Here is a 12,678-nt window from a genome sequence, read left to right on the forward strand (position 1 = left end):
CTGCAAAAAGACAGTCACTGCGACACTCTAAAAAGTGTTGAAACTATGGTGCCATGTGCTTTTTAAAACCATTTTCATAGGTTTCACATTATATTGTTGGCTTGGAAAATATGTAATATGTATGCATTGTTTGTCAGGGATGGCAACAGTTACTAAGAAGGGTCTTAGGTCTTTGCGAACGGTCAATTTAAAGTCTGGTAGTGTGTGATCCTCAGTCGTTTAGTGTATGGCCAGTTTTCCTTTGTGAATATTTACAAAGTCAGTAAGTGTATGATGCCTATTGTTTTAAAAATATTTTTTTCCCCCATAGGTTTTGTGTTACTGCATCAAGTTTACACACATGGGTCAAAAATGATCCATCTATGCAAGCATGAAAATACAAGAGAATAAAGACATTTTGTTAAAATTATTATTTTAGCAGTTATTTAGACCAACACATTTAACACTTTAAATATTATTATTACTATACTACTAACTATTTGCCATTTTGTCACACATAACTTATGCATATCACTGATAACCTATAACACTGAAATTGAACTGTCTGTAGTGCAACTGTAGTGATTTGTAGTGAATGTGACCGAATAGATGAAAATAAAACTAACAAAATAAAATCAGATACAGCGCCATCTCAAACTGCCATCTCAGTGCTTACAGGCCTCACAAATGAAAACTACAAGTTTGTGCTCTTTGCAAACAGACCTGACACTGAACACCAGCTGCTTGACTTTGGCAGCTGGGCAGATCCTGTACCTCTTCCTCTTCCATTGACCCTTCTGTCTGATATATACCTGTGGCCGGGTGGTGGTGGTGTTTTGTTTTTATCCCACATCTTCCCATTGTCTCTGTGATATGGTTTTGAAGGTGGGGCCTGGCCTCCAAGCTCTTTGACCAGCTTCTTGATGAATAGCCATCATGCATTGGTCACACCACCCATGTAATCAAGGTGTTGTGCAGTGAAGTTGGTGTAGGCCAAGGATGGTCAGCATCAGTCCTGGAAAGCCACAGTCCTGCAGAGTATTGTTCCAACCATGATAAAACCTCACCTGCCTCTAGCTTTCCAGTAACCCTTATACCTTGATTAGCTTGTTCAGGTGTGTTTGATTAGGGTTGGAGCTGAAGTCTGCAGGACTGTGGCTCTCCAGGACCAACATTGGCTGCCCCTGGTGTAGACATTGAGGGTGGTAATATCCACCATGGGCCACCTCCATGTTCTCCGTTTACATGAGTAGATGCAAACCATTTTTACTCAATTGGACTGGGTCTGAATTTCCTCTTCAGAGGACTCAATCAACATACTTCTTCTATGTCATCAAATGAGTCTTCTTCATCTAGGAGAGCTGAATTTACACCCACAACTCCAGAATGACTCTGTGGCACATAGTCTATGTCATCAGCATCAGATATTTCAGACTCGGAATCAGGACTAAGAATTACCTAATATTCCTCATCATGCAGCATCTCCACAAACATTTCAGCCGTTAATCTAGAATGTCTGGAATCAGCCATACTAACACTCTAGATAAAGAAGTTGATCCATGTATACACTGATTATATATTGTCGCTGTCAGACAGAAACCTTGTATGTCCAAAACTATTACATTTCAGAAACACTGACAGACATAAAGGGTGACCAATAGCACTGATTAATGACAAAAAATAAAACTGATGAAATATGGAGATACAAAGTTTCTGCCTGACAGCAATGATATCAGAATCAGAAAGAGCTTTATTGCCAAGTATGCTTACACATACAAGGAATTTGTTTTAGTGTCATAAGCTTCCAGATCACAGAGACAACAACGACACACAGACAATAAATATAAGATGAGAATAAAAAATACACATATGTAAATATAAATACACCAAAAATTTAGAAAAAAATAATAATTTGAAAAATAAATAAATTGTATGTACAGTTGTGCTATAGATGATACAATGGAATAGAATAGAAAGAGATGCAGGGATGTACTAGGATGGAGGTGGTAGCAAATAAATATAAGGTTATTGCACATTGTTATTGCATAATGGGAATATATACTTGTATATATTATATTATTTTGACTATTATTTTGTTGACTTACCTAACATTATTTAGCTAAAATGGAATATGTCAACAAAAAGCTAGTTATTGGACAAACTATTATTTATGGACATTTCAAGGTAACCTAACATTCAAATATTATGTCCAGTTATCTTCCACAGTATATCAAATATTTTCTGTGGTAAAAAATTATAAAATAAGACTAAATGCATCAATTATACAAAAGCAGCCATGTTGAGTTGTGAAATGTGGGGCAGGTGAATAGTTTTCTGCAGTAAATAAAAAATTAGCAAATAATCAAAGGTTTCTATATGGGCCATTTTTGACCCATGTGTGTAAAATTGATGTAGAAATAATTTATTTTTATAAAAGTGAAAAAAGGAAAAATAAACATAATGATTTGTGTGAATCAAAAACAAGATATTTAATGAATACCTGGAAAAATAAAATTATAAAATGTATTTCTTTTAAAGATTCAGCAAGGAAACACTCAGTCATGACTGAAATAACACAGGAAATGAATACGGGTCATTTTAGACCCATGTTGTGCGTTAGAAGGGTAGTGACACAAAAACTGCAGCCCTCCAGGAACTGAGTTTGACACCCCTGCTTTAGACCCATGTAGTGCATCAAAGGGTTATATCTTTAAGGTGTCAAGTGCTAAAATAGGAATTTACAAATATTCAGTTTTGTTGAGTGTGGTCATAGAATGAGTAAACATCTTGATGGTCACAATAGTGACTGGTGGGATAACAGTGAATTTAGGTATACAATATAAATCCAATTGTAGTTGTTAGTGAAAGCTGCACTAAAATGTTGCAAGGACAAAATATTGCAATAAATTAAAAGTTGAAATGTTAAAAATAAGTTACAATATTGATGCTGTAATACTGGTAGCACTAATATAAAAATTTGATGAAATATGTTACAATAAAGTAAAAATTTTGAAATACTTTGATGGTCTTTTATCTCAGTATTCCTATCAATGTTGTATAAGGTTTTTTTATGCCTAATAGTAACCCTAGAGTGTGATCAGACAGTTTAAAATAGCTGGGCTAAGATAATTAGCTTAATACAATTTTAATGACTGCAGAAATATGTTAATTCATTATACACATTATCCCCCATTTATAGACCATAAACATAATTTTTCACACACTTTTCCAAAAAAAATAAAATAAATAAATTCCAAAAATAATTGTCTGTGAAAAATTTGGGATTAAAGCTGGCCGCACACTAGAGGATTTTAAACCCGATTCTAAACCCGATTTGCACCCCCGAATGATTGGGGGGGGGGGGCAGCTTACAACGTCGATTGTCCTCTATTTATTATTCTTCTCTAGTCACGTTTGATCTCACGAGTCACGTGTCACTGTGAAATTGTTCCTACAATCTTCAAGTGTGCGGTCTGCTCGAATCATCTAGTGTGCGCATTCAGAGGATTATAAGGCTAAAAATCGGTTTAACTGTCTTCATGTCTGTGGTCTCCCATGGTTTTAAAATCGGTTAAGATTTGAAAATCGTCTAGTTTGCAGCCAGCTAAACGAGTTAAGACCAAAGAGAAGTAATGTCCTTCTCGGGCTTGGTACCAGAGGTTGTCTTCTTGCTCGTCAGCACTGTGCTGTTCACTACAGCTGCACATCCATTATGAGAATCTCTCATTCCACCACATCCCAAAGGTGTTATATTGGATTGAGATCTGGTGACTGTGGAGGCCATTTGAGTACAGTGAACCCATTGTCATCTTCAAAAAATCAGTTTGATATAATTTGAGCTTTGTGACATGGTGTATTATTCTGCTGGAAGTAACCATAACAAGATGGGTACACTGTGGTCACAAAGGGTTGGACATAGTCAGCAACAGTAATCAGGTAGGCTGTGGCAATATCCCCCACATCATTACCTTATCACCAGCCTGAACCATTGATACAAGCCAGGATGGATATATGCTTTAATACTATTTTCTCTTTTTTGGACCATTTTTTGTAAACCTAGAGTTGGTTGCATGTGAAAATCCTAGTAGAACAGCAGTTCATGAAATACTCAGACTGGCACCAACAACCATGCCATGTTCAAGTTCACTTAAATCACCATTGTTCCCCATTCTGATTTGAACTTCAGCAGATCATCTTGACCATGTCTACATGTCTAAGCGCAATGAGTTGCTGTCATGTGATTTGCTGATTAGATATTTCAGTTATTTATCAGTTGATCAAATGTTCCTAATAAAGTGGGCATTAAGTGTATATAAATAATATGTTGACTAAGATTTTATCTTGCTTTGTTTCATGCTGCAAGCATCTCATTTGCATGTAAAACATTCCAACACAGAGCTTCCACACCTCAAAAACACTGTAAGAGTACATACTTCATCTTTCATATGTCCCTGATCAGAAACCTCCATGTCACCACAATCATCCTTCTGCTTTTCCTCCTCCTCCTCCTCATTCTCCTCCTCCTCACTGCCAGCCACCTGCATAATATCAAACACATAAGGCCTCAGCATGCAGGAGATTAACGTGCCAGTTTGTGTCATTAAAGGGGTCATGAACTGCCTTTGTTTTTTTATTTTGTACTGTTCTCTGAGGTCCACTTATAATCTCATCAATATATTTATTATAATTTAGAAGTTACAGGCTATTTTCTCTCCTGTTTTTGACCCCCCTCATCGGAACTCTCAGTTTGAATAGGTGAAGCGGATTGTAGACTCAGAAGTAAATGCCCACTGGTATGATTGGCTAACATTTGTGTATGTTTGACAGCCTACATCCTTCCTAGATGGTGTGCTTTAGGTGAAAAAGGCATAAATAGTGCAAACAATCTTTAATAGACAAAGCAATAATGATCACATAATAAAAACAATTACTCACACTTGTGTGGTGTGACATCAGATTCAATACAGTCATCACAGCACAGTCTTTTAGTTTCAGTCTGTCTGAAAATCCTGTGTCAAATTGTGCTTTGTTTGTAAATTAATCTGCGGTTAAATGCAGTGAACAAAGGACCAAGTTCTTAATGATGCGGTCTGGCACTTTTCCTTAAAAATAAAGTTAATCAAATAAAGTTTATCGTTTGGTTTCTGTGTAGACCTGCATTTGCCGCTCTTGTCATTTACCTACTACGTGCCGGAGTTTGCATGTTCTCCCTGTGTCAGCCTGGGATTATGCCGGGTGCTCCGGTTTCCTCCCGCAGCCCAAAGACATGTAGGTTAGGTGAATTGAAGATTCTAAATTGTCTCCCCTGACTTGAGTGTGCATAACAGACTTGTGTATAGATTGACTTTTGTATATGGATTAGTTCTCACCATGAATACAGCCATAGATGCTGTAGATGCTAAGAAGAAAATAAACAAACAAACAATGTGCCTGAATCGGTGGGCAGGGTTAAACAGGCAGTGGTGTCAAAACAGCTGTTGATCATCTTCTGTGGAGGCGGGGTTTAGCCACATTATTACATCATAAAGTGGCACATACCACAACCTGTTGTTTTGGCAGACTGGCTTCAGTATAAGCTCTTTTTAGACTTGAGTTCTGAAACTTACAGAATGTTTTTATAGCACAATTATCTCTTATATCAAAATATCAAGGACATTTTGATTTCTCAGTTCATGACCCTTTTAAGACAGCCCAGTCCACATGTGATGGACTTACAGGATACCATTTTTTAAATAAACTGAAAAAGACATACTTGAGCAGACTTTCTCCTCTTCTCATCATCCCCCTCTTGACTGCTGCTTAAATCCTTAACAGAACCTGCTCCAGCATTCATTATCTACACAAGGGTTTTGGGAATAAACTGTTAACCATTTTTTAATTACAACAATTTGTGCACAAATATGGTTTAAACACAGTAACAAACCTCCCACAAATTTGCACAGTGCAATCCACAAATTCATGCATAAGATCTACACCCACACAAGGCATTACACAAATGCACACAATCAGAATACACATACATAAACATTACTGTCTTGGTTCACAATTTAATCTATAGCCTAAATACCGAATTTGTACTCATACCTTTAATTTCAGCTAATTTTAAACAACAAATTGTAGGTCTCCTACAATAGGTTTACCCATCCAAGGTCAACAAACTTTTTTTTTCTTATAATATACATTTTTATAATATACAGCATAACCTCTTTTCTCACAGTGTCTGAATTGTTCATTCAATGACTCGTTCTCTTTAAACCCCTGTTGAAATTGAAATGTCCATTACCATATCTAAATTTCAACTCTGGAATCTTCCTTAGCACAGTTAATACATTGATACGAACAGTAACAAATGCTGAATAGTAAACACTTACTCAAGCAATAATAGTGCATATGTCAGAAATCATAAAATGTTTTATTTCCTGGTCTATTTATGCACCCAAGGAATTTGTCTTGGTGACAGGAGCTTCCAGTGCAGAAGTATGTAGACATACTGTACATATGAATTAGGCAACAAAATGGAATATTGGTGTATTTGAATTTCCAATTTATTACATTTCTCTATAATCTTATTATATTTTTCCATATTATGCATTATGAATTCATCTTTATGTTTCTTTTATTACTTTTCATATACTCATATATTCAGCAAATTATTCATGTATTCTGTGATTCTGAATATTAATCTCTGTGTGTGATATATATACATATGAATGCTGCTTAAGATTATCATCTTCAACCTTTGTTTTACCATTCAAATTCTTCTTGTATGAGTGTGTCAGTTCAAGATTGGGACAGGTGTAACTTCCTGAGCTTATATCACTTCTGAAAATGTGTTCTTTATATATATTTTCTTTGAAACTAAAGTGCATGAGCTTCTGTCAATGTGTTTGTTTTGCTAAAGACATATCAGGCTTGTCTAGTCCGTTTTGGGTCCAAAGCTGTTAATGGCACTGTGACGATGGTGAGATGATCACATTATCATCTCCACTGTTTTCTGTTGTGTCCACACCAGACAGCCAGCTCCTCACCTGTCTGCATGCAGATTGATCACCATTGTGGATGAGGTCAATGACTCTGGTGTCATCTACAAATTTCTGAAGCTTGGTGGAGGGATCCACTGCAGTGCAGTCATTTGTGTATTAGAGAGAAGAGGAGAGAGAATGCAACCCTGGGGAGCACCAGTGCTGATAGGGAGGGCCCTGTATGTGAGTTTCTCACATCTCTGCCTATCTGTCAGAAAGCTGGTGATCCACTGACAGATTGGGATGGCACAGAGATCTGGGTCAGTTTGGCTGAGAGAAGATTAGGCATGATGGCACTGAAGGCTGAACTGAAACAAAAATAAGATACTTGTTTAAGTCCAATGTCTGTTGAGATGTTGCAGGATGTACTCATGTTGATTGCATATTCAATGTTTGTTCAATGCATTTGTTTGAAGGGGATCCAGTAAGAGTCCAGCGATATCCTTCAGATGGGCCAACACCAGTCTGTCGGTCTTTCATTTCTTTTTTTAAAAAATATTTATTTATGGGCTTTTTTATGCCTTTATTCGGACAGGACAATAGTGCTCTATTTGAATACAGGAAATTTGGGTCGCCGTGATCGCAGTTGCCCTGTATGTCGGTGCACTAACAACGAGGCTATTGGCACCAACCAACACCAGTCTTTCAAATGACATTATGACAGATCTGAGACCAACAGGTCTGCAGTCATTACATCCAGTAATTTTGTGTTTTGGGGGACAGCCTGGGGGAATTTGGGGGAAATTTCACACAGATCTTCAAAAAAATTTAAATCACTTGAGCAGTGTGAACACTGGAGCCAGTTGGTCAGCACAGGTTTTAAATGGGCAGTTAAATAAATAAATAAATAAATTTGTCACATACACAATTATACAGAGTATAACCAGCAGTGAAATGTGTGCTCTGCATTTAACCCATCCAAGTGTACACTCAGTAGTGAACATACACCCGGAGCAGCGGGCAGCCAACGCTGCGGCGCCCGGGGAGCAGTTGGGGGTTCAGTGCCTTGCTCAAGGGTCTCACCTCAGTCGTGGTATTGAGGGTGGAGAGAGCACTGGATATTCACTCCCCCCACCTACAATCCCTGCCGGACCTGAGACTCGAACCCACAACCTTCGGGTTACAAGTCCAACTCTCTATCCATTAGGCCACGACTGCCCGACTGCACCACGAATGGTGCACGACTGCCCACCATTGAGATGGTGTCTGAGCCTGAAGCTTGTAAGAGGTGTTGATGTATGTGTAAAGTGCAGCTCAAAGTGGGTGTGGGGTGTGAGACTAGGGTGGCTATGCTGTCCTCACAACTATGTCGCTCTGAAGAAGCTAGACAGCTAGCTAACAAATGCACACAAAACAGTTTATTCTTTCCAGAATGTTTACTTCTGTGATTGCTCATTTTCTTTTCATAAACAAGAAATGAAATTACAAATTCTACATTAATTCATTCGGTATACATATAAATATGAACATGTACAGTCTGCGTGTTCCTATTATCATATTATATTGATCACAATCTTTACCTTTAAAGGGGTCATATGATGTTGCTAAAAAGAACATTATTTTGAGTATTTGGTGTAATGCAATGTGTTTACGTGGTTTTACGTGATTTTCCACATACTGTACATTATTGTTGCTCCCTTATGCTCCGCCAATTTTTACAAAGCTCATCATTCTAAGAAGCGAGGTGTGCTCTGATTGGTTGTGATTGGCCGAATACCTCAAGCGTGTGAAGGAAATATTACACCCCTTACCATGTTGTGTGTGATGCTGTGTCCCGGGGCGACGAGACAAAAACAATAAAACCCACTATAAACGAGGCATTTGTTGCATTCAGTGAGGACATAATTACTGATTATAATGACTCATATGGTCTTTTTAAGCGTTGCGCCGCGCAAACATAACACAATGTCTGCATTTCTGATCGGAGAAACGCCACAAGCACTACTCTACACTGCTGAAAACTCATGTTTCAATAGTCAGTAGCAAATTCTTTAAATATCGAACCGTTCTTACAGGCTGAGTCAGAAGCACCAGACTATCCTTGCGACATTGGAATTGCTCCACTTTATAGTGTTCACAGCCATTCATACTGTTCCCATTGTAAGCTACTCATACTGTACCCATTGTCGTCCGTAAAATGCCCTGCACACACAGTTTGTTTCAATTAATTTTTTGTCAAATGTATCATATTCTGGTTATAGAAATCACATCCAAAAGTATACTTTGCAAGAGCGTGTAAAGTTCGGACCATGCAACTGACAAGACATGTTGATTTATGGATGGGGAGGAGAAACAGAGCAACATCCCAAACTAAGATAATATCTAATTGGTCAACACACCACATCTTTTTGCTTTTGCCACCGCGTTTTGATGCTGGCTTTTAGCGCTCTTTGAGCTTCCTCTGGCTTACATGCCAGCTGCTACTTAACACCACGATGAGAAGAAAAACCACCTAGTCTCATACATACTTTCTTTCTTTTACTTTAGTTTCTTTTCTTTTCAGTTGCGAGTTTCGTGTTCTCGGTTTAAGTTTTGCCACCACGCCTTGTCTCCGAGTTCAACTGGAGTCTGTGACCACCTCAAAACTTCTACCAGCCACAACTCCGCATCTTCAGCCAATGCCCAGGACTTCACTACTATGACCACTGAACTTTCAGCCAATCAGCAACCTTGGGAAACCCCCTTTCTGCAAAGATGACAACAAAAGGGAATCCCTTAACACAAAGGCAATGCAAGCAAGTAACCTCCAGATTTTAGCTGAGCTGGTGTATTTAATATATTGAAAACTCAATGCGATGGTTAAATAAGTTATTGATGGTTGTTCGGGTCTATGCAATTGCACATATTGCTATAAATTTGGGATTTCACATTTTCATTCTCTAAACTCATCCTTTCCTCACTTTCTCGCTTTCTGAAACTTGCGTGAATGCGTGTGTTCATGTGTCAGATTAGTTTACATGTCTTAGATTTATCCAATAAATTCTTATTTATATTGAAAAGAGAAGTATCTTGTGTTTTGTGCTTACAAGTTAATGTCTTAAACTGCCGATCTTGTTAGTGTGCTATTTAATAGTGTTTTCACTATATTTTGGATTTTAATATCCAGTGCTGAGTTGATGTTATGATCAGCTGTGAAACAGAGAGTCTGTTCAAATTCCCTATAAAATCATAAATGATTCATGACAGCAACAGGTTTATTTAGGCTGCTGTCTCTTTAAGACCTCATGCATGGATCTAATATACTGTTACACAGGACTCTAAGCTTACTTTTCTTTTAGGAGCACCTTATCATATTTGACCTATATTTGATCAATAATCAACAATTCTGATCAAAAATTAGCCTTCCTAATACAAGGTGATATGTGACAAAGTGATTTACAGTAATTTATAGTTAAATTTTTTCTCATTTTATTAAAAGTATGTAATCTATGTCAATTTCAAAAATTTATATTTGTAAGCTTTTTAAGATGTCTAATTAAAACAATATAATATGAAGTAGAATAAGAAGAATAAGTAACCAATCATATGAAATTAGTATTAATATAACATTTATTTTTACTTTGTAAAATTTTGAATATAGACATTAAATTATTTAAATAACTGAAAACAGACTTTAAAATGAAACTAAAACTGCCAGAAGGTGGCAGCAAATCACTGATTTTATCAGTGAATTATTCAGTCAATTGATTCGTTTGAACAGCTGATTCATTCAGGAATGAAGCAAGTGGACTGTCTTTATGAATTGCTAATTGAAACATTGACTCACTAGATTTGTTCAAAAACGCACTTTCATTCATAAATGAAACACTGCTGTGTTTGCTTGGAGATGCACAGTGGCTCTTTGACTTTGTTTGGAACTATTTTCGTTGATGAAATAGAGCAAAACCAGGCAATAGTGTTATAGTCAGACAACGTTAAGTAATAATATTTAATATTAATTCTTGTTAATTGAACTGTTATAAATCAGTATCACATCGCAAACTCCTTTAATTATTAAAAGCTGTTTATTGTGATCTGTGGACACACAGAAAAAACTATAAGAGAGCGTGCAGTATTGTATTGAGTTCTCTTTCACTTTAAATTGGCAAGAATCAAAAGCAAGTGCAAATGATATAATCTATCATCTACTGTCATGGCGTTATAAGCGCGGAACCTGCGGGAATAAGCCGACATTCAAGTCCTGCTCTGACTCCTCTGCTAATTACCCGGCAGTGAATGACTGACGTGAGCAGCAGAAACACTTTAAACTGGGAATTAACGAGAATTGAAAACGAGAACAAAGAGCAGTGTTGTTAGCCTTAAAATCTTAAATGATGTCGGTGCCAATAGCCTTTGGGCAATGGGCCTATTACCTTGTGGGCAACACGCCAACATGTAGCACAGTTGCGCTTCAGGCCTTTCCTGATCCCGTCTTCCTCTTCACTTACTGTTCGTTCAAAATAAAGGCAAAAAATTATTACAATGCTGCTGATGAGAACTGATCTTTGAAAACTTGCAATCTGATCTAGATCGTAATGACAGTCTGACATGTCCCTCAGCCGCAAAGTTCTTGCAGACGTAGAAGCTCTCTGACAATATGCATACTGAACTGCGCTTACTCTTCAGTCTTTGAGAAAAGTCTGTTGTACTCTTGTATAAGCGCAACGCATCTTTCTTGCATTTGCATTGTTTGCCCAGGTACCAGGATGCTTGTTAAGGAAGTCCTGACGGAGATAAAGAATAACAAAGAAGTTGAGAGTGTTCTGCCATTGTCGTGACATGTTGCCAAGTATGGTAACCCATTTGTGCTCTGCTCATCAACCCATCAATGGATCTAACCCAACAAAGAACACAAGCACGCACAAACAGCAGTGATTGGTGAACACACAAACACACACACAGTGAACACACATCCGCAACAGTGGGCAGCCATTTGCTCCAGTGCCCAGGAAGCAACTGGGGGTTTGGTGCTTTGCTCAAGGGCAACTCAGTCATGGTTACTGAAGGTGGAATAGAAAAAGAATAGAGCAAGCTAGTGTTAGAGGCCTTTTTTGCTAACTGTATAATAAATAAAAAGAAAACAAATAGATAGAATACAAAAAGATTAGAGAAGCTAGTGTTATTTTTATTTTTTTTAAAGAAAACAAGCAGTTAGTAAATGAGTAGAGTTCAAGTCTAAAAGGGACAAGTTTTTTTTTTTAAAGAATAGAATTAGAATAGAGCGTGCTCGAGTTAGAGGGTCAAATAAAGATGGAAGAGATGTGTTTTAGCCGATTCTTGAAGATGGCTAAGAACTCAGCTGTCATTCCACCAGGAGGGAACATTTCATTTAAAAGTCCATGAAAGTGATTTTGTGCCTCTTTGGAATGGCACAATAAAGCAACGTTCACTTGCAGAATGCATGTTTATAGAGGGCCCATAATTCTGCAGTAATGAATTTAGGTAAAGGGGTGCAGAGCCAGTGGTGGTTTTTGCCTTGAATTTTATGCGAGGAGCTATTGGTTACCAGTGCAAACTGATAAACAGCAGTGTGATGTGCATTCTTTTCGGCTCATTAAAAGTTTATGAGATTAATTGTAATTGATTAATTGTTCTGGATTAATTGTAAAGGTTTAATAGAACTAGATGGAAGACCTGCCAAGAGAACATTGCAATTGTCCAGCCTGGACAGAACAAGAGCTTGAACAAGGAGTTGTGA

The 12,678-nt window shown here is 37.5% G+C and overlaps 1 protein-coding gene across 2 annotated transcripts in view; it reads right to left on the reverse strand.

The window, feature by feature from the left end:
• Positions 1–12,678, reverse strand: part of LOC306872861 (PC4 and SFRS1-interacting protein-like) — a 98,646-nt gene that overhangs the window by 49,630 nt on the left and 36,338 nt on the right. For both annotated transcript variants that reach the window (XM_079421743.1, XM_079421744.1), the window contains exons 5-6: positions 5,732–5,815; positions 4,413–4,517 (exon numbers count right to left, since the gene is read on the reverse strand). In XM_079421743.1, coding sequence (XP_079277869.1) covers positions 4,413–4,517; positions 5,732–5,815 — 189 coding nt within the window. The remainder of the gene's footprint in view (positions 1–4,412; positions 4,518–5,731; positions 5,816–12,678) is intronic.

Source organism: Barbus barbus, assembly GCF_936440315.1.
Source record: "Barbus barbus genome assembly, chromosome: 7".
In the NCBI taxonomy this organism is placed as follows: Eukaryota; Metazoa; Chordata; class Actinopteri; order Cypriniformes; family Cyprinidae; genus Barbus; species Barbus barbus.